General features: G+C 41.0%; 2 protein-coding genes across 2 annotated transcripts; both read right to left on the bottom strand.

Annotated features, from left to right (window-relative positions):
• Window positions 1-417: 417 nt before the first annotated feature.
• On the bottom strand, window positions 418-876 carry LOC121485010 (elongin-C-like). The gene has a single exon (XM_041744956.1). The coding sequence runs from the start codon at window positions 781-783 to the stop codon at window positions 445-447; it is 339 nt and encodes a 112-aa protein (XP_041600890.1). The 5' UTR covers window positions 784-876; the 3' UTR covers window positions 418-444.
• An 11,577-nt stretch (window positions 877-12,453) lies between these two features.
• C2H9orf64 (chromosome 2 C9orf64 homolog) lies at window positions 12,454-24,358 on the bottom strand. The gene is made up of 4 exons (XM_041745804.1): window positions 23,877-24,358; window positions 22,990-23,249; window positions 17,604-17,799; window positions 12,454-13,448 (listed from the first exon to the last, which is right to left on the bottom strand). The coding sequence occupies exons 1-4, from the start codon at window positions 24,211-24,213 to the stop codon at window positions 13,219-13,221; spliced, it is 1,023 nt and encodes a 340-aa protein (XP_041601738.1). The 5' UTR covers window positions 24,214-24,358; the 3' UTR covers window positions 12,454-13,218.
• Window positions 24,359-27,876: the final 3,518 nt, after the last annotated feature.

The following is a 27,876-nucleotide window of genomic DNA, read 5'->3' as shown; positions in this document are numbered from 1 at the left end:
GAATGACCTACATTACTACCTCTGTTTGCCAACTGGAAGAAATTTGAAGAAGATTTTTCGATTTTACAATAAAAGGTGAAAGCCACAATAAGGTTCAGCATTTGTTTTGCTGCCAACCCTTACAGAGGCAGTGGGCACCCCAGGAAAGGACAGTGGCCCCACCAGCCACCTTCCAGGGAACTACACTCAGCATCTGGGCAAAAAGCCCCTGTAGTTTTGAATGTATCTGTGAGCATCTGAACATCAAAGCACCTGTGACTTTGGGCACAATGACACTTTTTTTTTTTTTTAATCTCACCATACGGGTACTCTGATCTGCTTGGAAGAGGCCAGTGGGGCATCTTTGGAAGAACTGGGGCTCCCGTGACGAGGTGCTGGGGATGCAGCTCTATTTTTTTTTTTTTTTACTGAAAAAAGTTAACAGTTTATTATAATTTATTTTATTTAACAATCTAGGAAGTTCGCAGCCATCAGCAGTTCCAGTGCAATTTCAGGTGCAATTGGGAATTCAGGAATCTCTGTGGAGCTGTTAGTGTAGCGAACCTGGTAGGTAAAATACATGCATACTTTTGATAGCACATGTGAAGGGATCTCTCTAAAATTGACTTCATTAGTTTCGTTCTCAGCAAACTGACCTGGGCCACTCAACATGGCTTTTATTGTTCCGGATGTTAGTGCATGTTCTCTTTTTACAATAAACTCATGACCATCCGAAGATATCAATTTGACATACATGGCATCAGGGCCTTCACAGCCACCATAGGTTTTCTCTTCTCCATCCATTATGTTCTTACGAAATTCTACTTTACTTCGACAGGAACTTTAGTAGTTTCTCGTCGGCCCTGCAGCCACCGCAGCCACCGCGCCGGCTCCCCGAGCACCGCCACAGCCCCTACTCCAGGGCCGCCCCCCCACCCCCCGGGATGCAGCTCTATTTAGAATCATCTTCATGGCCCCTGATGCTAGAATCCCACCTGCAGATAATTACCTTTGAAGTCTTAGGTGAGCAGAATTGCATATTTATTGGAATTCCAGGGAGAATGGAATGAATAACAGGAATCCTTAGGTTGTATGCTGAAAAGTGTGAAATGTAAACCCTTCCTCTCTCTCCCGCAAAATCTTCAGTAAAGTCTGTGTTGCTAACCAAGGCATTTGTGACAGAGGGTTGTGTGTAGGAACTTAAAAATATGCCAGTTTCCCACAAATGTTGAAGAGGATGCAGAGAAAAGGGAACCCTCCTACACTGTTGGTGGGAATGTGAACTGGTGCAGCCACTCTGGAAAACTGTGTGGAGGTTCCTCAAAGAGTTAAAAATAGACCTGCCCTACGACCCAGCAATTGCACTGTTGGGGATTTACCCCAAAGATTCAGATGCAGTGAAACGTCGGGACACCTGCACCCCGATGTTTCTATCAGCAATGGCCACAATAGCCAAACTGTGGAAGGAGCCTCGGTGTCCATCGAAAGATGAATGGATAAAGAAGCTGTGGTTTATGTATACAATGGAATATTACTCAGCCATTAGAAACGACAAATACCCACCATTTGCTTCGACATGGATGGAACTGGAGGGTATTATGCTGAGTGAAGTAAGTATGGGAGAAGGACAAACAGTGTATGTTCTCATTCATTTGGGGAATATAAATAATAGTGAAAGGGAATATAAGGGAAGGGAGACGAAATGTGTGGGAAATATCAGAAAGGGAGACAGAACATAAAGACTCCTAACTCTGGGAAACGAACTAGGGGTGGTGGAAGGGGAGGAGGGCGGGGGGTGGGAGTGAATGGGTGGCGGGCACTGAGGGGGGCACTTGACAGAATAAGCACTGGGTCTTATTTTGTATGTTGGTAAATTGAACACCAATAAAAAATAAATTTATTAAAAAAAAATAAATAAATAAATTTATTTAAAAAAATAAAAATAAAAATAAAACTACATGACAGGATAATCAAACACACACACACACACACACACACTATATATATATATATATATATATATATATATATATATATATATATATATATGCCAGTTTCCAAGTCCAGTCTAGGGCTGGAAAAAAACAGAGATTGACCCTGTGAACCTGGAAGGCAGAAGATTAGAAAAAAACTGAAGTCTGGCTTGCGGGCCAATGACATTTGACTTCACTAATAAACCAAGCAATGCAAATTAAAATCACAAACCATTCTCATCCATAAATTTGGCAGCAAATTTTCATAATGTAACCTACAAGCATTTAGCAAGAGTCACTTTTATACATAATCCCACCTGTCATCTTCCTAAGAAAACCGATGCATAGATAAAGAATCACATGCTTGGGGCACCTGGGTGGCTCAACCAGTTAAGCATCTGACTTTGACTGAAGTCATAATCCCAGGGTCATGGGATCCAGCCCCACAATGGGGAGTCTGCTTCTCCCTCTCCCTGAGCCACAATCCGTTCCCTCTTCCTGTTCTCTCTCTCACATAAGTAAATAAAATCTTTTTTAAAAAAAGAATCGTGTGTGGGACGCCTGGGTGGCTCAGTGGTTTGGCACCTGCCTTCAGCCCAGGGTGTGATCCTGGAGTCTCAGGATTGAGTCCCACATCGGGTTCCCCGCATGGAGCCTACTTCTCCCTCTGCCTGTGTCTCTGCCTCTGTCTGTCTTTGTGTCTCTCATGAATAAATAAATAAAATCTTTTAAAAAACTAAAAAATAAAAATAAATAAAATTTAAAAAGAATTATGTGAAAGAATGTTTACTATACTATTTGGTAATAACAAATTCTTGGAAATTACATAAATGTTCAATGAAAGGGATTGATAAATTAATGGTACATTTATAAAATAATATTATCTATTCATTGAAACTCATATTTACAGAAAGTTGGTATAGGAAAATGCGTACAAATTCAAGGATACAAAATAGTATCAAGTTTTTTCACCTGAAGATTTGAGATAAAACTTTCCCTACTTCATAGAGTTCTTGTGAGGTTTGAAAGTAGGAATAATTGTAAAGCACAGTGAATACCATGTACTCAAAAGTTGTTAGGTAGCTAGAATGGTGATAATTTTTTCAATTACATTCAGGGGGAAAGACACAAGATAGTAAAAATATTCAACAAAATTCACCAAAATGATAACCACCAGCAACACTGGGTTATAGGTCATTTTTATAGTTGAATCCATTCGTCTTGGTTCCAAGGAACAGAAACCAACTCTAGATTACTTAAGAAAAAAAAGACTTTGTTGAAAAGTTTATCAATAGTGTGTTTTATGTTACAAGAAATAGAAACCCCAAATCAGATTACCTTGAATAAGAAAATATATTTCATAAAAGTTCACATAGTAAAATATGAAAAAATTGTCTTAGAATCAATGAAATGAGACAAACTCCCACATATTCATGGGCTTATTTGAGGTTTGTTTTTTTTTAATTAATTTTTATTGGTGTTCAATTTACCAACATACAGAAAAACACCCAGTGCTCATCCCGTCAAGTGTCCACCTCAGTGCCCGTCACCCATTCCCCTCCAACACCCGCCCTCCTCCCCTTCCACCACCCCTAGTTCGTTTCCCCGAGTTAGGAGTCTTTATGTTCTGTCTCCCTTCCTGATATTTCCCAACATTTCTTTTCCCTTCCTTTATATTCCCTTTCACTATTATTCATATTCCCCAAATGAATGAGAACATACACTGTTTGTCCTTCTCTGATTGACTTATTTCACTCAGCATAATTGTTTTTTTTTTAATTCTGTTGCGTTGACTGTTTCTCCAGCATCAGCAGAGATCATGTTATATTTATTTATTTTTATGTCCACATTGTTGAGCATAGTCAGTGTTTAACAGCTAGTAAACATTATGTTCATTGCAGAGATTCAGTGTTTACAGAAATTTAAAAATTAAAAACAAAACAAGTAATTTGCTCAATGCTACATGGTTGGTAAGTGGCAGAAGCAAGACTGTGCCTGTGTGTGTCAGAGACAACATCAAACTGCCTCCCCAGAGAATGAGCTGAGCTGTGGCTTTCTACATAATGCATCACTCTCCCTTGCTTACTCTCTAACAGTTTATTTGGTCAAATCAGGATCCAAAGATGGTCCACATGTAGCATATCATTGATATGTCCTTTGATTTTCTCCTAATCTATAAAAGTTACCCTCTGCCTTTTTCACAATTGTGGTAAATTACACACTACATGAAATTTTCCATCTTAACCATTTTTAAGTGTAAGTTCAGTAGTGTTAAGTACATTCACACTGTAGTGCTACCAAGCTCCAGAACTCTCATTGTTTTGCACAACTGAAACTCTATACCCATTAAACAACAATTCAAGGTTCTCAAGATTCATCCATGTTGTAGCACATGTCAGAATGTCCTTCCTTTTTAAGGCAGAGTAATATTCCAGGGTATGGATATACTACATTTTGTTTGTCCACCCATCTCTCTGTGGACACTTAGGCTGTTTCCAACTTTTGGCTATTATGAATAACGCTGCTTTGAACAAGGGTGTGTACATATCTTTTCAAGATCCTGCTTTGAATTTTTTTGGATATATATCCAAAAGTGTCACTGTGGGATCATTTAGTAATCCTATTTTTAATTTTTTGTGGAACTGCCATGCTGTTTCCATAGTGGCCACGCCAATTTACATTCCTACCAACAGTGAATAAGGGTTCCCCTTTTTTCCACATCCTCACCAATTCCCACCTTAAAAAAAAAAAAACCTATCTATTGAAGAAACAGTGCCCATTTGTCCCTTAGAACACGTCACATTCTTAGATTTTGGCATTCATGTCTTTGTGTTGTCATTTAATTTTAACTTGTTCCTGTATTTCCTACATTTCCTGAAAACCACTAGTTAGATCTAGATTCCTGATTAGATTCAGGCTGTTTTTCTGGCAAGAATAATTCATACACAGGATTGTGTACTTCCTATTGCAACACACCAGGAGGCACATAGTATCTGCACATCCTGCTTTTAGTGTTTTTAAAATTACTAGTGAGTTCAGATGCCTCCAGACTGATCCATCCATTTAAAAATTTCCCCATTAACATTTTACCTAACATTTTGAACAGATATTGATGATCATTTTCCAGATCTATTATTTTATTAGGGATTCCAAAAAATGGTAATGTTCTAATATTCCTTTTCATATTTATTAGCTGGAATTGTTTTATAAAAAAACAGGTTTCCCTCTACCAGGTTATCCTGAAAATAGTACTGCAGTTAGGACAGGAATGACAGGATACATGCTTGATTTTTTTTTTTACCCTTTCATTTATTGATTTTGAGAATAATGAATTGGTACCTACCAAGCTCTAAAGTCGACAAATAGGGTTTCTCCTTTGGAGTGGGGGAGGGTGATTATGATCTCACAAACTTTTATATTTTTTACTTGCTATCCAAAGACCATTTGCACCACTCCTCAAAGTATTTCTAGACTTCTTACTAAACACCATTGGGAGCTATTGTTTCTTTTCATTTTAGCTCTGTCTTCATCAAAGTTATTGAGCTTTCTGGGACACCTGGGTGGCTCAGCAGTTAAGCACCTGCCTTTGGCCCAGGGTGTGATCCTGGAGTCCCAGGATCAGGTCCCACATCAGGCTCCCTGCATGGAGCCTGCCTTTCTCTCTGCCTCTCTCTCTCTCTCTCTGTCTCATAAATAAATAAAAATCTTAAAAAAAAAAAGTTATTGAGCCTTCTTAGTTGAATTCCATTCCTGCAACCAAAGAATACTAATTAATTCATCTGCCGACAAATCCTTAGTCTTTCCTGAGAATATTAAACTAGGAATAGTGAAAGAAGGGAGTTATTACGTTTTTCCCAGATGGGAAATTGGATTAGTTCTTTCTTTGGACCAATTCCAAATGCAGCCCTACCCTTTTCCTTGCTCTTTCTCAGCAGTTCCCAACTTGCAATGATCCCCATCTGCCAAAGAATTCTGAATGCACAAAGGTTTAGGAGACAAGGTTTTTGGACTGCCTACCATTCTTCTTCCTTTCTATAAGCAGACCTCCTCTCTATTTCTTCAAGAACTGCCCCTACCCCAACTGGTAGGCCAGCCAATCACTTGGCCTTTGCCCTAGGCCCCAGTCGGGGGATGCAGGGGCAGGGGACGTGTGACTCCAGCCAGACTCATCAGCCAAGCCCCAGATTTTTGCTTGTGCTACTGGCAAAGATTTGTAGTCTGTGCCCCGGAATCACTGGCTATTAGGGCGATCTCTTCCAACAGAGCAAAAGGAAATACATGAATAGTCTTTGTGCATTTTAATCCCTCAAGCATAACTGGGTATGGCAAAGGCTAGCTCTTTCCCTGGACTTATCTGTTTGTTTGGTTGTTTGTTTTTATCATTATATTTCCTTTTTCACTAACGTAGTTTCAGTCTGGTTTCTTTCACTTGAAACTAAAATATACTTAGCCCTGGGCAGCCCCGGTGGTGCAGCGGTTTAGCGCCGCCTGCAACCCCAGGTGTGATCCTGGAGACCCGGGATCGAGTCCCACATCGGGCTCCTTGCATGGAGCCTGCTTCTCCCTCTCCCTCTGCCTGTGTCTCTCTCTGTGTGTCTTTCATGAATAAATAAATGAAATCTTTAAAACAAAATAAAATAAAATATACTTAGCCCTGTAGGATAAATCAAAATGGAAAAGGAAAGGGGTAGGAAAAGGAGGAATACTTCACAGGAAAAAGAGAAACTTAGATGAATGCCACAATAATGTATTTCTCCAAACTTCCAATGACTTGAGTCAGTGAATTTTATACCTGAAAGGAATCTTGCAAATGATTTAGTCCTGCCATGCATTCATTAATTTTTATTTCATATTCAATGTTGAATTAGATGAGTTATTTTGTCATATGGAATATAGAGAGATAAAGACAGACATAGATACATACTCTATATCTACCCATCCATCCATCTAGAGAGAGAGAGAAAAAGATATTTATTTAAAGGAATTGGCTGGCAGCTGGCAAGCCCAAAATCTGGTGGGCGAGCTAGCAAACTGGATATTCAGATAAGAATTGGTGTTATAGTCTTCAGTCTAAAATCCGTAGGCCAGGGGCCCATGTGTGGCTCAATCGGTTAAGCGTCTGACTCTTGATTTTGGCTTAGGTAATGATCTCAGAGTTGTGAGATTGAGCCCTACATTGGGCTTCACACTGGGCTTAGAGCCTGCTTAAAGTTTTCTCTCTCCCTCTGCCCTTCCTCCCCACCCTTCCACCTTCAAGTGCATGCACAAGCAGGCTGTCTCTCTCTCTCTCTCTCTCTCTCTCTCAGAAAAAAATTAAAAATAAAAATAAAATCTGCAGACCAACAAGTGGGGAACTGAGATTGAGCCCTGCATGAAGCCCCCTGCTCAGCAGGGATTCTGCTTCTCCCTGTGCCTGCCACTCCCCCTGCTTGTGTGCTCTCTATGAAGTAAATAAATAAAATCTTTTTAAGAAATTATTAAAAAAGGAAATTGGAACCAGAACTAAAAACTCAAGAGTTAGATTATCCTACTTCATATTTAAATTAAATAGGCATAGAGATTTTAACTGATTTGTTTGAAAGTTGATAATGACAAAACCAAGGCAGTGAGCAGGATTCCCCTGAGGTGATCCCAGAACCTTGGATCTTAACTCTAGACATTTTATACTGTGGAGAATTCACAATTCTAGACTTCCTTACTTTGAGAGTCACCTTCCATGGTTTGGAAGCAAATAAAATAAATGAGGAAATAAAAATGTTGCTTAGGCCACGACAGCCTACTTTGTATACAACCAATACCCAAGCACAAGAAAGGTTGGATGGTGACAATCTTCAACTTTACCTGAGCTCTGTATTTCCATAAAACGGTGACATTAAGAAATCTCTCAAATCTTTTGTTTTCTGAAATCTCCCACCCTTTTATGTTCTGGGAAACAGTCTATCCAAAAGGACCACCCTCCTCTAGACTTAATAAATCTATTAACTCTTTCTCATGTCTCCCTTGTTGACCTGTGACAAGGCCCAACAGAGATCTTTCCATGTCTGCTTAAACCTGCTAACATGGCCAGACACAGCCTCTCCAATCTCTCATTCTTTGTGTTGTTAATGATTAGCTAAGATTAGAACCCTCCGCCTCCCTGAAACTAGCTAGACAGAGAGATAAACACTCAGAAATTTCGTTCAGTGAACTGAGCCTTCTGACTGCAAAACAACCCCACCTGTAACTTGTCAACTCCTCCCTAGAAAAGGCTAGGGCACCACCACCCTGCCAAGAGACTCCAATCTTTGCATCTGGAGTGTTCTTTGTGGTGCAATGTGCCGAATAAGATCAACTTCCTTATGTGAGCAGTTTTGTTTTTGACAATGGCATCCACCAAACGGCTAAGAATCAAAACCCAAAGTTAAAAAAAAAAAAAAGGAAAACATGATCTAAACACACTGAGAGATGGGTCACAGACTCTCAAGGAAAAAGGTGTGGTTGCCTCAAGGCTGATTCCTGTATTACATACAGTGGTTCAATTTTGGACCTCCTCAATTAAACCATTATCTGTTCAGCTTCCAGGAAGGGAGCAGGGTGAAGGGGCTCCATAAGTGATTTCTGAATGAAAACTATGAATTTCTTTAGTGCTAATCAGGGGGAAGTTAAAGGTTGTGAAAGGAACATCTGCAGCCCCTGGAGAAGCTGGCTTGGCGCTCAGAGCGCTGCATGGTATTCTCCTTGTGTGATGTGGATATTCTGTGAGGTTATGTTCAGCTGCTTCTTTATACCCTCCCCCAAATTATCCTCTTACTGAGATATGTCAAGCAGCGGTTAACCCAACCTGTTTGCTTTGGTTAGAGGGCATCAGCGTGGGCTCACGGCCAACTTCCTTGAGTTTATAGAAGGAAGAAAATCATCAGTCAGCCACTGGAAAATTAATGAAATCTGGAATAAAAGTCAAAATGTTTTTTAACTTGTTACAAAGCAAAAGAGTTGTTAATGGAAATTGACTCACAAAGGAATAATAATTAATGTTGCAGGATCTGTGTCCCCTTAGAACCCTTAGTTTCTTGGTCACACGGCTTCCAAGAATGAAGAGGTAGACCAGACCAAGAGTGGTGGGCAGGAAAGTTTCTTGAGTGATAGTACAGAGCTACGGAAGACAGAGGGGGACCTGAGAGGGCTGCCAGTTTGGCAGCTAAATCTAGAAGGGTTTTATGGGCCCTTTTGTGGGGGCTGTTTGAATCTGATTGACCCTCCCCATGCCTGTCACCCAATCAGGTTTCTGTCCTCAGCTCATCTACTTATCACATCAGGTAGTTGTTCATGTGAGGAAGGTAGAGGAGGGCTCCTTGCAGGTGGTGTTTCAGAACCTCAGGGACCAGGAAGGCAGGCTGCTGCCACTACTCTCTTTGTTTAAATATCCCACTGGCTGTTGAGCTGGTGCCTGGGCCTGGGTTAAGTCACCCAAGTGCCTTTCTCTCACAGACAGGTTGTAAATCCTCCCAGTAAGAAGACTTCAAGCTGGGACACTGAGTAACACCGTCAGTAACAGGATGGGCTTCAATGTAGATGGAACTGGAGGGTATTATGCTGAGTAAAATAAGTCAATTGGAGAAGGACAATATGGTTTCACTCATATGGGGAATATAAGAAATAGTGAAAGGGATTATAAGGGAAAGGAGGGGAACTGAGTGGGGAAAATTAGAGAAGGAGACAAACCATGAGATTCCTAGCTCTGGGAAATGAACAAAGGGTTGTGGAAGGGGAGGTAGGTAGAGGGATGGGGTAAATGGATGATGGGCACTAAGGAGGGTACTTGGTGGGATGAGCACTGGCTGTTATACTATATGTTGGCAAATCAAAGTTCAATAAAAAACAAATTTTAAAAAACACAGGGTGAAAAAAATAAAATAATAAATTTAAAAAACAGGGTGGGGTCTCTTTCCCTTTTTAAGGGTAGTTCCCTCTTAGAACAGGACCCCTTCTCCCTGCCTGCCTGTCTTCCAATTATCCTTCATTACTAATGTTCCATCTCTGCTAGAAAACTGGTTTAGTGACAGTAATGAAGGAAGGAGCTGGAAGGAGCCCTCTGCCCTTTCCCATGTGATAGGTGACAAAACCCTGATTGGGTGACAGGCACAAGGAGGGTTTAATCAGATTAAAACAGCCAGCCAACTAGCCCATAAAAACCCCTAGACTTTTTTTTAAGGTTTATTTATTTATTCATGAGAGACACAGAGAGATGCAGAGACATAGGCAGAGGGAGAAGCAGACTCACTGCAGGGAACCTAATGCGGAACTCAATTCCAGGACCCCAGGATCACGACCTGAGCCAAAAGCAGACGCTCAACCACTGAGACCTGAGCCAAAAGCAGATGCTCAACCACTGAGCCGCCCAGGTGCCACAAAACCCTTAGACTTAGAAATTCCAATGGCAACACTCTCAGGTCCTCTCCCTCTTCCGGGACTTTGTACTATCACTCAATAAACTTTATCAATCAATAAGCATTGCTACCCACCACTCTTCATCTCGTCTACCTCTTCATTCTTCCAAGCAGCAGGACCAAGAACTGCATGCACTGAAAAGGAAGAAATCCTCTAGCGGTAAATTAAACACTTCTCTGAATGGAGGGCTGTGATGAGGGGACTCCTGGAGCTGTGCACATTTTTTCATTAATTGTTTTTAAGAGGGTATGCAAAATGAATCAACACAACAACAACAAAAACACCAAAAACCAAAACCAAAACCAAAACCCACCTCTTTTTAGATCCTATTTCAATATTCTCAATCTTCTGGAATGCCAAGGGCCAGCTCCATGTTACGTTCCCCCAGACTACCCTCAAATCCATGGAGGGGTTATTCTTGCGCAAACCCATAAAACCAAAAATGTTAGAACATTACTATTTTGCAATCCCCAATGACATAATAGGTCTGCAAAATGATCATCAGCTGTTAAAACCATTAGGTGAAGTGGTATTTAAATTCGTAGCTTGTATCAGGTATGAAAATAAAACCCATGCGTGGTGCTGAAAACTTGCTGTTTGGCAATATCCACTCATACTTCTTACACAGCTTAGCTGGCACCCAATGCCTACAAGAGAGATTACTTTCCTGCCCTCCTTGGCAGTTAGTTGTGGTCATATGATTAAGTTCTGGTCAGTGACACGAAGGCAAAAACGCCTGTGGTAGCTGTTAGAACCTTCCTGGCAATGCTCACTCTCTTCAGCTTCATGGCTTTTCAGCCCTGCTGTCCAGATTAGGGGGTCATTTTGGGTCATCAGTCCAAGCTATTCACAGTGGCACAAGAGAAAAGACAGCTGTGTCTTGGGCATTAAAGAGCATCACTGAACTGTCTTCCCCATCTTCCCATGATGGATTAGGAAAACAGGAAGCCCAGAGCTGGCTGAGCCTGAAGGAGGAATGAGAGAGGGGAGAAGAGGGAGGAGTAGGAGGAGGAAAAAAAGAGAAAGAAGAGAAAAAAAAGGAAGACAAGGAAGAAAGGGGACAGGGGTAGGCAGGAGAGAGAGGGGGCAGGAAGGGCGGCAGGAGTCATCTCCTGAGAGCAAGTGAATTCGGAAACTATTGGTTATGACTAATGTAAAATGATGGCAATAGGTCGTATTTATTCCCTCAGGAATGAAGTCCATAGCCCAGACAGGTTCAGGCAGGGCAGGGGGCGCAGGGCTCTGGCTCCACACGATGGCTACTACAGCTTCCGGTACCAGGTTTAGACAGAACATTGCTCAGAGGATGAAGAGGGACCTTCTTCTAGATCTCTTTCTTCAAAGTGAAGACATCTTTTCCCATGAGATTCGCCTCAGACCTCCCCTCCCATGTCAGAATGAGATTATATACCCATTACTAAAGCGATCACAGGCAGAGAATAGGATTACCATGAATAAACTATTCATATTAAGTGCTCTACCTTTTGGAATGAAGATGGGATCACCTTTCCTGTGTCACACGGAGAGGGATAAGTACAAAGCCCTACTTATGGTGGTGCAAGTTGTGCAGTGCACCAGGGGGGAAGCAGGGATGGGGTGGTGGGGTGGTATATGGGCACAAGGGCAGGGGAGGGGCACATTTATGTTCATGGTCATTTATAAGGTTAGTACGATAAATTTTCAGCAGATGGCAGTAAAGTGCTTGGGGAAAGGATACCTTTTCTCATTCACACAGTGAAAGGAGCTAGGTAGATAGCTAACAGAATTCAAGATTGTTACAAGGAAGGTGGGGATGAAAGTGGCAAATGAGTGCTTGGTACGTAATGAGATTGCCACAACACAAAGCAAATAATCAAACTCACTATAAACGGTTTAAAAAAAATTTTTTTTAAGTAAACTCTATGCCCAGTGTGGAACCCAACAGCAGGGCTTAAACTCACAACCCTGAGATCAAGACCTGAGCTGAGATGGAGAGTTAGGACGCTTAACTGACAGCCAGCCAGCCACCCCTCATTGTAAACCTTTCAAGATTATATGTGGTAAATTCTATTTTAATGGAATAATCCTTTCTGGGTTTAAGAAAAAATTTCAAAACCTTTATTCAGTTTCAATATAGTTACACTGAAAAAAAAAATACTAGAGATTTCCAAAACTGAAAATCAGTATGTACAAAACTCACTGTCAATACCAATAAATTTTAAAATAAGCTGTCAAGATTGATTTGTACAGGAGTAGCAGCATTCATACAGCAAAGACCCTAACCTCCCCCCCATATCAAATGATTAAGAAATTACTACACTTTGAGAAAATTGAATGGATGAAATATAATCACTGATGACTAATCACATTTTAAGGCATGATTAATTTTTTTTAAGATTTTATTTATTTATTCATGAGAGACACAGAGAGAGGCAGAGACATAGGCAGAGAGAGAAGCAGCCTCCCCGCAGGGAGCCTGATGCAGGACTTGATCCCAGGACTCCAGGACTCCGGGATCTGACCTGAGCCAAAGGCAGATGCTCAACCACTGAGCCACCAAGGCGTTCCAAGGCATGATTAGTTTTAAGAGATGTGAGATTTAAAGAGAGCATTATAGTTCCTTCACTATTCCTATTGTGTGCCCATAGACAGGGAAAATATGATCAAAACTCAACAAAAATACAAAGTACAAAGTTGGGAATACAGAGTAAATAGGTCAGAAAAATTTAAGTGAGACTGGGTAATCAATCTTCTTGTTGCTGTAACCTCTGTTACTTTCTCTTAATATTAAGGTAAAACTGTACAAATGATTATGTGACACAAAAAGGCAAGTTTTCTTTGGGTCCGTTTGCACTTTGGATCAATAATATATGCAGCGTGTGCGATGAAAGGGAATTCCCTTCATGTCTTCCCTGTGATCACGGGCGTAGTCCCACAGGTAATAATCCAGAAGAATGGAATTGATCTCTCTGTTTTTTTCACCCTTTTTTTCAATAAGCTCCAGAAGACAATCCCGGATCAGTTCAACACACCAAAGTGAGCATCCTCTGATTTCCACTTCTTGCCTATCCCCATATGAGAACATTTCTCCTGCAAGGGGGAAAAAAAACAGAGCAAGAAGTACTGAGCACCAATGATACAAGATCTACTCAGATTTTATTTATTTTCGGTAATTTAAACCACTTCTAAACTGAGGCATTAATTCAAATTGCAAGGTCCACAAGGGCAGGGACTGTGTCTGGCTTGTGTCAATATTCCTGGGACCTGGCACAGCACCTTGCACACACCAGCTCCCTAATAAATATTTGTTGAATGAACACGGGGTAACCATAAATTTAAAAATATGACAAGATTATTAAATTCTTGAAAACAAAGGATTTAAAATTGGGTTTGATGCCAGAAAAAAATATTCCAAACGTTGGAGAACTCCAAGGGGGCCAGGTAAACAGTATCCACCCCCTCTCTTGAAAAATGAGCATTGTCTTAGGTACATACTCAGTGCATCAAGGAGAGCCTAGGAAATCAACTTTGTTGACCTGAGCAAAGAGAAGACCACCACTGTTCTTTGGATTCAGGATCCTTCAGTCAGGCTCTTCTTGAATACATAGCCGAGCTCCACAGGACCGGCAGTATCTTCAGTGCCCATCTCTGCGGTATATCTGAACCATGCAAGATGGGCACTGGCTGTGCTTTGCCACTCAGACCAGAACTGGGCTCATCAACTCAACTGCCTATGAGGATCAAGGGGACAAAATGAATGCAGCAGCCACAGGCAAGCTGTCGTGAGCTATAGAACGTGTGCTACCCTGTCTAAAGGTAGATCCAGAGCAACCCGGGTGGCTCAGCAGTTTACCACCACCTTCAGCCCAGGGCCTGATCCTGGAGACCCGGGATCGAGTCCCACATCGAGCTCCGTGCATGGAGCCTACTTCTTCCTCTGCCTGTGTCTCTCATAAATAAATAAAATCTTTAAAAATAAAAAAATAAAGGTAGATCCAGTGTTCCTGTATTTCTCTCCTTTTACAATAGAAGTCAGAAGGTTTGATTTTTGAGGCACCTGGCTGGCTCTGTTAGTAGGGTATGCAACTCTTGACCTCAAGATCCATAGGGTTGTTGAGTTCAAGCCCAAAGTTGGGCATGGTGCCTACTTTTAAAAAGTCTGATTTCATGTGAAATCTAATTTTTAAAAAATCTCGATTGTCAAGGGTTAGTAACTAAAAGTGCTCAGAACATTGGTTAGACCAAACAACATGGCTTCAGGTTATGTTTGGCCTCTGGTCACTTATCTGCACCCTCCCACAGAACTTCATAGTACCTAAGAGGCCCTGTGACCCACTGAAAATCAGGACAACGCCCCAGCCCCACTAGGTTCCACTCTGTCACCTGGGATCTTAAATAGTGTTACTTATATCCCCTCCAACCAATAAGTGACTGTACTGTTGAAGTGTGTCACATTCAAGTCCTAACTCCTGGTACATGTGAATGTGGCCTAACTTGTAAATAGGATCTTTGCAGATTTAATCAAGTTATGGTACGGTCCTACTGGGTTAGGGTAGGCCTTAAATATCATGACTGGTGCCAGCCCTAGAATCACAGTGAAGAATCTAAATTTAGCCCACCTGCATTGTCAGTACTTATAATTAGGTAAAAAATAGGCCTTTGGTGATGAGATGGCTTAAAGATAAAATGGATGGAAAAAACATCTAAATTCACACTAACATAAAGTATTTATTTATTTGTTTATTTGTTTATTTATTGTATTTACTGTATTTATTAAAAAAAAAAAAAGATAAAATGGACAGAAATCTGGGTAGGCCTTCCAAGGGCTGTCCTGGAGATACACAGAAGAGGAGGGAGGAAAAAAAGTTAAGTGTAGCCTATTCTCAAATTTGGAAGAAATATCATTGAAGGGCAGTTAAGGAAGATTCTACCTCATGTAGTTAAGCTACCTGGTTCTAGATTTCACTTAAGATTGTCTTTGAAAATTAGTGTGCTGTATTTGCGTGTGCTCCTTTATGTTTAGAGTTTGTTTCTCCTCTAGTTTGCTAGTAAAGTATTTTCTGAAAAAAAATCTAACTTTGCTTAAATAAACTTTAAGAGGCAAAGAAATGAGTTCATGTTGTCAGCCTAGCTAAGGATGAAAGAGTATCCTTTAAGAAGCTGGACATAACAGAGGCAGTAACAACAGCTACAGCTAGACATCTGGAAAAGAGCCTCTGGAGTTGGAATAGACAGCAGAAGAAAATTCACACAACTCCGTACAGCTATGCTGATGCTCCCTTACCAGGGGTTTCCTCACAGTAGCAGAGATAGTTGGGTGCTAGCAACATTCAGGAGGAGGAGATGGACAAACAATGAAAAACTGGAAAAAGCTGGGTGGAGGATGTAGCATATGAGCTAAGCCCTTGTGGATGTGTAGAATTTGAATTAGAAAAAAGAAAATCTGAGTGAGGGAAACCAGGCAAGACAATGTTTAAGATAGGAACGAGCAATGTATACAATGGCCAGAAAAAGATCAGCTGCATATGGCTACATGGAAAAAAGTCCTGAATGCTTAAATGTTTAAGGTATCCAACAACTAATGATCCAGGACATGAGCATTATGACATAAAACAGCTTGTTAGTTTTCAAATGAAGAAACAGAGGGACAAAATGGACTGCCCAAAGCATAAAACACTGGTAGAAGTAATCACACAATAATGGTATCTTTATATTGTGTTATTCTTTGAGTGACTGAAACCTATTTCACAAGAGAAAATTATTCAGTCATAAAAACTACTGGCTTTTAAAAATAAAGAAAAAAGGAGTTGGGCAGCCCTAGTGGCTCAGCGGTTTAGTGCCGCCTTCAGCCCAGGGTGTGGTCCTGGAGACCTGGAATCCAGTCCCACGTCGGGCTCCCTGCGTGGAGCCTGCTTCTCCCTCTGCCTGTGTCTCTCTGCCTCTCTCTCTGTGTGTGTGTCTCTCATGAATAAATAAATAAAATCTTAAAAAAAAAAAAAAAGAAAAGAAAAAAGGGGCACTTGCATGGCTCAGATCGTGATCCCAGGGTCCTGGGATCGAGTCCTGTATCGGTCTCCCTGCAAGGAGCCTGCTTTTCCCTTTGCCTGTGTCTCTGCCTCTCTCTGTGTCTCATGAATAAATAAATAAAATCTTTAATAAATAAAAATAAAAGAAAAATTAAAAAGTAGCTGGAAATACTACACCCAGAGAAATTAACATAAAAATTATAGAATTTATATATAATTATATATAATTATATTTACTTATATATTTATATATAATTTATAATATGTAATTTATAAGTAAATTTATAATATATAACATAATCAATATATTTAATATAATAAATTTATAATATATAATTTACAATATTTATAATTATATAACTTTTTCTTATACAAAGACATGTTTAAAAAATAAAGCTAATCACTAAATTGTACTCCTGAAACCAATATCACACTCTATGTCAACTAATTAGAATTCAAGTAAAAAATTTTTTTAAAAAGCAAATTTTCACACAAACACAATTATCTACACTCTCCTATTATAAAAAAGTTCCCACTCCTGGGAATCAATCAAATCCAACAACAGTAAATAAAGAAGCCTAGAAAAGTGAGTCACCCATGCCAGATAACATAGTGGCAGACCTCGGAGCCTCCTGATTTGAAATCCACTCCATGTTCCCTTTGTTTCACAACATAGTGAAATAGCCCTTCACCTCCTCACTAGCACTCTTTAAATACTACATCTGCGCAGCCCCGGTGGCGCAGCGGTTTAGCGCCGCCTGCAGCCCAGGGCGTGATCCTGGAGACTGGGGATCGAGTCCCAGTCGGGCTCCCTGGATGGAGCCTGTTTCTCCCTCTGCCTGTGTCTCTGCCTGTCTCTCTGAATGAATAAATAACTAAATAAATCTTTAAAAAAAAAAAAAAAGTACTACACCTGATAAGCCTAGCATCATCTGTTGCCTGCTTGTTGCTCACCTTTGGGGGAATAGAAATTTTAGTTTCATTTTATTATGAAGCTCGGAAATTATAATGTCTAAGGAGGGTCATTCCACAGTGTAAATAAAAACAAAAAGCATTTTGTTTGCCTCCTGCATTTTTCTTCACAAGTGCTTTTAACAACAAACAGTAGTGGGTTTGTTTTTTTTTTTTTTTTTAAGGAAAGGAGAACTGTGAAAGAAACAAGACAGACTCAAACACAATTCACAGTATGACAAAGAATGTCTTAATTAAACTAGCAAACCTCTAAGAAGCTTTTCTAGTAGTTCCTTGGAGTATTTCAGGGCTCCCAGGTGAGCAAGAACCTGAGGTAATCTATAGTCAGCAAACATGGTGATACTGGAGATGTCTGTAAAGCAGCCGTCTCCTTTCCCCTCTAACACACTCCAGGTATCTGCCACGAGGATTTGGGCCCGTTTGTAAAAAGAAATTCTTTTCCCCTGATGAATGAAAAGAATATAAATGTTACCTGAGTATCCAAAAGCTTCATGTATGCTATTTAAAAAAAAAAAAAAAAAGGCACAGGTTGAAAACATTTCTCAAGGGTGCAATAATTTTAACTGTTAGTAAGAATTTATGCACCTTTTATAAGAAAAAAAAAAGAGAGTCTAATAAATATTAAACTATCTCTTTCACTCCAAATTTACTTCCTATATTTTTCAAGGCACATAAAATACAATTGTGGTAACTGTGGTATTATTTACTGTTCTTTTTCAATGACATTACTTCATATACATATATTTCATATACATATTTCTGTATCACTGTAATGCATCCACTTATTCTTTTTAATGGCTAGACAGTATCTCTTTAGGAAGCTTCTTAAATTTTTCTGATTGCAACATAATTCACGTTAATTGTATAAAATATAGAAAAGTATAAAGAAAACAATCATCCTTAAACTCATCTCTGAAGAGAATCACAACATTCATTTTTTTAACTGCAGTCTTTCAGTTAATATGAGAAATGTATTTCAAAGATAAAGACATAGGGCAGCCCAGGTAGCTCAGCGTTTAGCGCTGCTTTCAGCCCAGGGTGTGATCCTGGAGACCTGGGATCAAGTCCCACGTTGGACTCCCTGCATGGAGCCTGCTTCTCCCTCTGCCTGTGTCTCTGCCTCTCTCTCTGTGTGCTCTCATGAATAAATAAAATCTTTAAAAAAAATTATAATACCCTTGCAAAAAACAAAACAAAGAATAAGATTCAAGTGAGGAGTCCAAAAATAAATTCAAGTCATCTATAAAACATTTTAACAAAAAAAAAAAAAAAATTTTTAACAAGCTGATATGGTTTTAGTCATCAAATGATTTTAGTAATAAAATTCTTCATTTCTAAAATATTAATTGATATCACTGAAATTACCAACAAATCCAAAATAAAAATTCCCTACATTTTCCATAATAGTGCTTGGTGATGGGATGCCTGGGTGGCCCAGCAGTTGAGCGTCTGCCTTCAGCTCAGGCCTGATCCCAGAATCCAGGATGGAGTCCCTTATCCGGCTCCCTGCATGGAGCCTGCTTCTCCCTCTGCTTGTGTCTCTGTCTCTGTGTGTGTGTATCTCATGAATAAATAAATCTTTTAAAAAAAATTGTTTAGTGATAAAATATGTTCAAAATAGTTACCTTTATAAAATAATTATCAATGAAAAGAATCCATGACCATGAGTTGATTTTCTTCAACAAATTTATCATGAACAAAATATAAAGGTCAAAAATTACAAATGCTTAAGAGTAACAAAATGTTTCTTTTTAAAAATACTTTATTTATTTATTCATGAGAGACTCAGAGAGAGAGGCAGAGGGAGAATCAGGCTCCCTGTGGGGAACCCGATGCAGGACTCACTCCCAGGACCCTGGAATCTTGACCTGAGCCAAAGGCAGACCCTCAACCACTGAGCCACGAGGTGCCCAAAATGTTTTTGTTTTTTTAGAGATTTTATTTTTTGAGAGAGAGAGAGAGACAGAGACAGAGACAGCCAGAGAGAGCTCAAGTAGGGAGGCGAGGGAGAAGCAAGCTATCTGCTAAGCCATCCAGTGCCCCCATAAAATAAGACTGATTATAGTATCAAAAAAGTTCATGATTTTTATGCACATTTATCAGTATGACAGAATAAAGACAACCTGAGGGAAACCATTTTTTTTTAAGACTTATTTATTCATGAGAGACACAGGCAGAGGGCTCCTCTGTGGGGAGCCTGATGCAGGACTCGATCCTGAATCCCAAGATCACGCCCTGAGCCAAAGGCAGACACTCAACCACTGAGCCACCCAAGCATCCCGAAGCCAATTTCTTCATTGGGACTTTTACATTGCTACTAGATGCTCTAAATCAGAGTTGCTTTGGAAATATATCTGAATTTTAAAGCTTCCTGATTCTGGAATACCAGATTGGGAAATCACTGATCTAAAATCTGTCTGAATTGAAATTTTCTAATTTGGGCAGCCCCGGTGGCTCAGCCGTTTAGTGCCGCCTTGGGCCCAGAGTGTGATCCTGGAGACCTGGGATTGAGTCCTGCATCAGGCTCCCTGCATGGAGCCTGCTTCTCCCTTTGCCTGTGTCTCTGCTTCTCTCTCTCTCTGCATCTCTATGAATAAATAAATAAAATCTTTAAAAAAATAAAATAAAATAAAATGACTAATCAAAACATTAAGTGAGCACCCACTATGTGCTCAAGTGCTATGTTAGGAATCACAGAAAATATGTTGCTTTTGTTAACACTAATGATAATCTTTTGAAAAAAAATAAAAAATATAATATTCCTTTAAGAAAGTGTCAGTATCCAGGCAGCCTGGGTGGCTCAGCGGTTTAGGCCACCTTTAGTCCAGGGCCTGACCCTGGATACCTGGGATCCAATCCCACATCAGGGTCCCTGCATGGAGCCTGCTTCTCCCTCTGCCAGTCTCTGCCCCTCTCTCTCTCTCTCTCTCTCTGTCTTTCATGAATAAATAAAATCTTAAAAAAAAAAAAAGTGTCAGAATCCTTAAGCATGATTTTTGTTATGTTTTGGAGATTTTTTTGTTTTTTTAGGGGTGCTTGTGAGGCTTAGTCCATTAACTGTCTGTCTTCGGTTCAGGTCATAATCCCAGTGTCCTGGAATCAAGTCCTACATCAGGCTCCCTGCTCATCTGGGAGTCCGCTTCTCCCTCTGCCTCTCCCCTAGCTTGTGTTCTCTCTCTCTCAAATAAGTAAATATTTTCTTAAATGTGTTTTAGAAATGAGTACTGACGGGAAATAGTTCAGATACTAACATTCATTTAAGGGGATCCCTGGGTGGCTCAGCAGTTTAGCGCCCGCCTTTGGCCAAGGGCGTGATCCTGGAGTCCCGGGATCAAGTCCCATGTCGGGCTCCTGGCATGGAGCCTGCTTCTCCCTCTGTGTCTCTGCCTCTCTATCATAAATAAATAAATAAATCTAAAAAAAAAAAAAAACCATATATCAGCCTTAGTAGTGGGTGTTATGCTATGTTGTGCTGTATGTTGGCAAACTGAAGTCCAATAAAAAAATATACAAAAAAAAGAAGCTAATTTAAAATATATATATATATTATCAGCCTTAAAATGAATCTATATTCTGGCACGGTTTTTAAAAATTGAACCTTTCAGCACAAAGCAAAAAAGCACTGTGCTGTAATAAAATAGAAACTCAGCAATTTGCTTACTAAATTGGTATTATAATCTACAAAAAAAGTTTACTCTTTCTTCCATAAAAACATAGAACCCAGAACAACTTCAAAGCAAACAAACTACATGATCTCATGAATTTATTCCACCCTGACGTCGTCTTAAATTTACTCTAAGCCCTTCTGCTACAACCAATGTTGATTCTGGAATACATGGATTCTTAGCCACATGAATGGCAGTTTGATTTTTTTATACGCTAGTACACTTAGATGGCCTGAATGTAAACCAAGGAATTTGACTCACGATTTCTTTTAAAAAGGCTGAAATGACATACTTCAAAGACAAAGATAAATCTCAAAGTAACCTCTTGCATTAGGAAAATGATTGGTCAGAACAAATGAAGTTCAGTAGTGGCCTAGGGCCTCTTTTCTAGGAAAAGACTCTGCCCCACCCACAGACCCTGTGGCCACACTTAATTGGTCATAATCCCTGCGAATACAATCAATGTTTGCCCAGGAATTTTAGGACAGTAGCTGAGAGGGTGTCTACTCCATCACCTCTCTCTGGTGGTTGAAGCCAGAAGATGCAAAATTCACAAACCTTTTCTACTTCATGGAGAAAGCTAGTCTGTGGTCACAAAAAGTATGGAGCAAGAGAAGAAAAGAGGAGAGACTGAATCCTGATGGCATTCAGTCTCTGATGCTACATGTTCCAATCCCCAAATTCTTCATTTTGCTTAAGCTTTCTCTGATTTTGTGTTTGTCGCTTGCAATTAAAAGAATCTTGCTCTATGTTGGGAAATTGAATTTAAGTAAAATTTAAAATAATAATAATAAATAAAAGAATCTTAACATACATAACCAGGTATTTCTCACTTTGCAGAACTGAAAAACTAGCTATTTATTTCCTGACTATAAATGGCCTAAAATAAGCCAGTTAACCTTTCTGTTTAGACTTTAGCTCTTGATCTGTGAACAGGGCTATACTGATCCTCGTCCTTAGGCCCCACAGAGCTCTTCTGTGGATTGGATGAGAGTGTACATGCAAACACCTTGTAAATCATAGAGTGATTTAAACAGTATTATTGGTTATTTTTGTTTGTTGAATTGTTATTTCAAAAGGGTGGCTTTAGGGATGACTGGGTGGCTCAGCGGTTGAGCTTCTGCCTTTGGCTCAGGACATGATTCTGGGATCTGGGATTCAGTCCCGCATTGGGCTCCCTGCGAGGAGCCTGCTTCTCCTTCTCTGTCTCTCATGAATGAATGAATGAATAAATAAATAAATAAATAAATAAATAAATAAATAAATAATCTTAAAAAAAAAAAAAAGGTGGCTTTAAAATTTCAGTATGATTAAGCATAGGTTAATAGGTTACTAATGAGTAACCTATTCAATAGATTTATACTATGTGATTCCTCTGAAGTTGCTTTCAATTCTATCACAGTTAAGATACACAATGATAATGAATTCTAAAAGAAATTTGACAAAAATCAGAACCCAGGTGTACACTGGGAAGGTATACCAAATGTTTACCATTTTAAAAGTATATCTGTTTAAAGAGAAAGAAAATTAACACTGTTCAAGTATTCTGTGTGTGAAAAAGAAAACACACAGGACGTACATACATTAGAGCCTCAAAAAAAAAAAAACCTTTATTAGACAGAATTTAGAAATACATTCTGATTTTCATCCAATGAAGTAAATATTCTTGAAATTCTAAAAGGATCTCATTATCCTTGAGTAGCAACATCATACTGAAGGTTCAGTGCTTTTCAGGTCTGAAAGATTTTAAAAGGACAAAGAAAAAAGAACAGAAGAGTAAAGGAAGTACAATAGTTAGGAAACATAAGATAATGTCTTTGAAACACTAACAATTTTGTTATTGTTCCTTGTCCACAAGGAATGAACTTCAACACTTAAGTTTTTATTCTCAAAAGGAGTTCTGGAAGTAAAAGAGTTAACCGTCAGAAGATACTAAGAATTCTAAAATCCTCAACAGAAGCAGCTCACCTCAAACTGAGTCACGTCTCTGTAAGAAGGAAAGCTTTCAACTACCAGGTGCATTAACTTCTGTGCACTTTTTTCACTTTTCCGGACACAGTTAAGAAAAGAGCCTTGGAACTTCTCAAGCAGAATTTTCCCGGTTTCATTAAGAATCCGATGCCTCTCTTCTATCAAAGGCATGGGAACGTCCGTGTCAGAACGGAATATATGCTTCACCTGGTCCAGGGTCGCGGTGGCATAGTAGGAAGCACTAGTTATAGGAATCCCTTGGGGAAAAAAGAAAATGCAAAGGAACACTGTCATAGTTTTATACCCATCAGACCCTTGCTTTTACAACATACAGCAAATATGACAGCCAATCAGTGTTACAGGACTGCACTAAAAAGAATTTAAAAAATCAGAAGCATACCCTTCATTCTCTATTTTCTCATCGGTCTTTATTCACCCGTTTCTAACAACTATATTACATCAGATGCATTTTGACTGCATAAAATGTGTTATATTTGTCCATTTGTTCTTCAGAGGTCATCAACGTGGCGTTCTCTAGAAAACTGACTTCAGGAAAGCCTGGGTGGCTTAGTGGTTGAGCATCTGCCTTTGGCTCAGGTCGTGATCCCGGGTCCCAGGAAGGGGCTCCCCGCAGGAAGCCCCGAGGTTTTCCCTCGGCCTAGGTCTCTGCCTCTCTGTGTCTCTCATGAGTAGATAAATAAATAAATAAACAAAATATTTTTTAAAAAGCACCTAACTGCTATGATGCTAGGATCATCTCTCAGTGACCAAGCACCTCTTCATGTTAAGCAACGAAGAACTTCCAGCTCGCCTCACTGACCCGTAGCCCCCGAGCCGACTGGTTCCCGGGGACCCTCCCGGCGCATGGAGGCCTCAGCACCAACCTTCGTCCAGGGCTCTGTTGACCGCGGCGCACAAGGACCAGTACCCGCTGTACGTTTTGCCCTTGTACCCCACCAGACATTTGTGCTCGTCGTGCTCCGACCAGAAGGAGAAGTTGAGCGTGTCCGTCACGAACACCCAGCTGACCGCGGCCTCGTCGGCCGCCCTCGGATTCAGTTCGTGAAGAGCCTTCCAGCCTCCCGGGCTCAGCTCGGGGCCCGAGGCCTTGGCAAGCAGCAGCTCCGCCACACTGCGCACGCCTCCGCCGTCAATGGACACATCCCGACTCTTCGCGGCGACGAATTCTGCGGACTCCCTGGGGCTGAGGGGCCCGTCCATCCCGCCACTCCCCCTGGGACCGGTGAACGGCGCTTCCCCGCGTGGGAGGGCCAGAAACCCGACAGCGCGACCAGCTTCCGGGTTCCCTCCCTACCCCGCGGGAGGCTGCGGAACCCCGGAGGCCCCGGGGCCGCTCGTGGGGCTAAGGCCGGAGGCACTTCCGGGAGCGCGGCCCCGCCCACTCCAGCCCGGGCGCGCGCCCAGGGCCCATTTCCGGTTCCGAAGGTCCGGAAACTGGCTGGAGGGTCCGGCGGGAGCCAGCTGGCAGTGGCGCTCCCTGCGGCCCCGGCGTGCGGCTCCGCCATTTTGTGGACGTTTCCACCTCCCCTCGGGCGCTGGTACTGCGGCTGGCCGCCGTGGCTGAGCCGCGAAGACTCCAGGCGCTTTGTGCAGCGCTGCCCTTCCCGGTCTCCCGCCCCTCCCTCTCCGCAGTGGGCGAAACGCGGGCCAGGCGCTGTCGGCGACGCTCCGCGTCCGGATTCCTGGGCCAGGACGAGGGGAAGGGGGAAGGGGGCAGGGAGCTGAACCGCCCCCGCCAGACTACGACAGGTGCTGGCGGGTCCCCCCAACACCATCTCCCAGCCCGGACCCTTCTGGTGCCAAATTCCAGGCCCACTGGGAGGCCGTATGGACGTTTCAGATAAGCTGAGACGTTTGGAGAAATGGATGAGAAAACAAACGTATTGAGAAGTTAACGTCGTGTGCCTGGAATCGTGCTTTCCTAGTGAACCTCACAGAATCCTGGCTGTGACAGGCGGCGACTGTACTCCTTTTTGCAGGAGAAGCTGTATGGATCCGTGGTTGGCCCTGGTGACAGCCGAGGGATTCAAGCCCTTCTTGATTAATCCCAAGTCTGGGGCACTTTCTATGGACCATGCTCACCAAGGCCGACCATGCTGGTCAAGTGGTGACTTTGTTACTGGCTCCAATGAGGAGACATTATAAGAGGAAATAAGTATCACCTTTCAGCCCCAAACTTAAAAAAAAAAAAGCTTTTTAAAAGAATGAGTAGAGAGGCAACCCTATCCATTAGTGATCCAAATTTGCCTAGTGATGAAATTTTAGTGTAGAGACAATGTATTTTTGCTCTCCTTCAGAAGCTTAAATCTCTATGGGTAATATGAAATGTTCCTACCCTTTTGAAAATCAACTATTAAAAATAACAGTGAAACTAACTAGTTTTACTAACTAGTTTTAATAACTATTAAAAATAACAGTAGTCATCTCCAGTTATTGACAGTAAAGAATCTTGGAATTGGAGAATTTGGGGAAGATGCAGAATTTTTACGTTTGACAACTGTGTCCCCAGAGAAGAATATCTTCCTATCTCCAGTTTCATTTTGCTAAGAAAAGAAACTTTAAGGACTTCACTGTGATTTGTTTTTCCAGAAGTCACTAGTACATTAATAATACACTTGTTGAATAAATGTAAATCTGTTGACTTGGGATTTCTCCTGTCTACCTCAGGAGCTCTAAGTCTTGGGAGTTAAATTGACTAGCAAGAGAGGGCCTGGGTGGCTCAGTCAGTTAAGAGTCTGACTTTGGCTCAAGTCATGATCTTGAGGCCTTGGGATAGAGCCTCAACCTTTTCACCGCACCCCCTCCCCCCCCACACACACACCCTGATGTGGTTCCCTACTCACTCGGAAGTCTGCTTGTCCCTCTTCCTCTCCCTCTACCCTTCTGCACCCACTCCACCCTGCTCATGCCCTCTCTTTTCTCTCAAATAAAATCTTTAAAAAGGTTGATCAGCAAGAAAATCTGGCAATCTACAAAAGAATTCAGGAGGGTATATAATAGAGGCCATTTTCTCTGAGGCTTCTTGATGGAAAACAAAAACCAACAACTTAGATTCCTAATATGTTCAGGATATTGAGTTAGACACTAAGAGTAGTGTAAATAATAAAATATGCTTCCTTCTCTCCACTTATTACTGAGATAAAGCATAAATTGTGTGTGGTAGATGGCTTTATTTCTTTAATATGTGTACAAGATGTTAGGAATACAAAAAGGGAATTATGTACTCGGTCGGTGTTCGCTCCCTCCTTCTTCCTTCTCAATAGAATCCTGATGTCATTCAGGGATCCCTTTTACCCATAGCTGATGTAGCTCAGCATTCTGAGCTCCAGGAATGGTCTGGGCTGATCCAAGATCACTATCTTGCAAGGGTTGGGTTAGACATGCAGAAGAATGAAACTGGACCACTCTCTTTCACCATACACAAAGATAAACTCAAAATGGATGAGAGATCTAAATGTGAGACAAGATTCCATCAAAATCCTAGAGGAGAACACAGGCAACACCCTTTTTGAACTTGGCCACAGTAACTTCTTGCAAGATACATCCACAAAGGCAAAAGAAACAAAAGCAAAAATGAACTATTGGGACTTCATCAAGATAAGAAGCTTTTGCACAGCAAAGGATACAGTCAACAAAACTAAAAGACAACCTACAGAATGGGAGAAGATATTTGCAATTGACATATCAGATAAAGGGCTAGTTTCCAAAATCTATAAAGAACTTATTAAACTCAACACCAAAGAAACAAACAATCCAATCATGAAATGGGCAAAAGACATGAAGAGAAATCTCACAGAGGAAGACATAGACATGGCCAACAAGCACATGAGAAAATGCTCTGCATCACTTGCCATCAGGGAAATACAAATCAAAACCACAATGAGATACCACCTCACACCAGTGAGAAAGGGGAAAATTAACAAGGCAGGAAACAACAAATGTTGGAGAGGATGCGAAGAAAAGGGAACCCTCTTACACTGTTGGTGGGACTGTGAACTGGTGCAGCCACTCTGGAAAACTGTGTGGAGGTTCCTCAAAGAGTTAAAAATAGACCTGCCCTACGACCCAGCAATTGCACTGTTGGGGATTTACCCCAAAGATTCAGATGCAATGAAACGTCGGGACACCTGCACCCCGATGTTTCTATCAGCAATGGCCACAATAGCCAAACTGTGGAAGGAGCCTCGGTGTCCATCGAAAGATGAATGGATAAAGAAGATGTGGTTTATGTATACAATGGAATATTACTCGGCAATTAGAAACGACAAATACCCACCATTTGCTTCAACGTGGATGGAACTGGAGGGTATTATGCTGAGTGAAATAAGTCAATCAGAGAAGGACAAACAGTGTATGTTCTCATTCATTTGGGGAATATGAATAATAGTGAAAGGGAATATAAAGGAAGGGAAAAGAAATGTTGGGAAATATCAGGAAGGGAGACAGAACATAAAGACTCCTAACTCGGGGAAATGAACTAGGGGTGGTGGAAGGGGAGGAGGGCGGGTGTTGGAGGGGAATGGGTGACGGGCACTGAGGTGGACACTTGACGGGATGAGCACTGGGTGTTTTTCTGTATGTTGGTAAATTGAACACCAATAAAAATTAATTAAAAAAAAAAACAAAAAAATAAACTGGTTTAAATAATAAAAAAAAAAAAAAGGGTTGGGTTAGGATCAAATATGTTTCCCCACTTCACCTCAGTGAATTGCAAGATAGGCTTGTAGGATGCTTCCAGAAAAGCATTTCCAGGAGAACCTCCAGAAGTGATTCATACTCCCTGTGGACATGATTGAGCTTGGATATGAGGTGTGAAATTGCTACCATCCTTTTGATGGCAACCTGTGTATGAGGTCAACACAT

Source organism: Vulpes lagopus, chromosome 2, assembly GCF_018345385.1.
Source record: "Vulpes lagopus strain Blue_001 chromosome 2, ASM1834538v1, whole genome shotgun sequence".
NCBI lineage: Eukaryota > Metazoa > Chordata > Mammalia > Carnivora > Canidae > Vulpes > Vulpes lagopus.
This window is presented reverse-complemented; position numbering and strand designations above follow the sequence as displayed.

Coding starts and splice junctions, on each gene's coding strand:
- LOC121485010 (XM_041744956.1), bottom strand. CDS start 783: ATGGATGGAGAAGAGAAAACCTATGGTGGCTGTGAAGGCCCTGATGCC.
- C2H9orf64 (XM_041745804.1), bottom strand. CDS start 24,213: ATGGACGGGCCCCTCAGCCCCAGGGAGTCCGCAGAATTCGTCGCCGCG. Junction 17,800..22,989: donor GAGACGTGACTCAGTTTGAG/GTGAGCTGCTTC, acceptor TTCATTCATCAG/GGGAAAAGAATTTCTTTTTA. Junction 13,449..17,603: donor ACTAGAAAAGCTTCTTAGAG/GTTTGCTAGTTT, acceptor TCCCCCTTGCAG/GAGAAATGTTCTCATATGGG.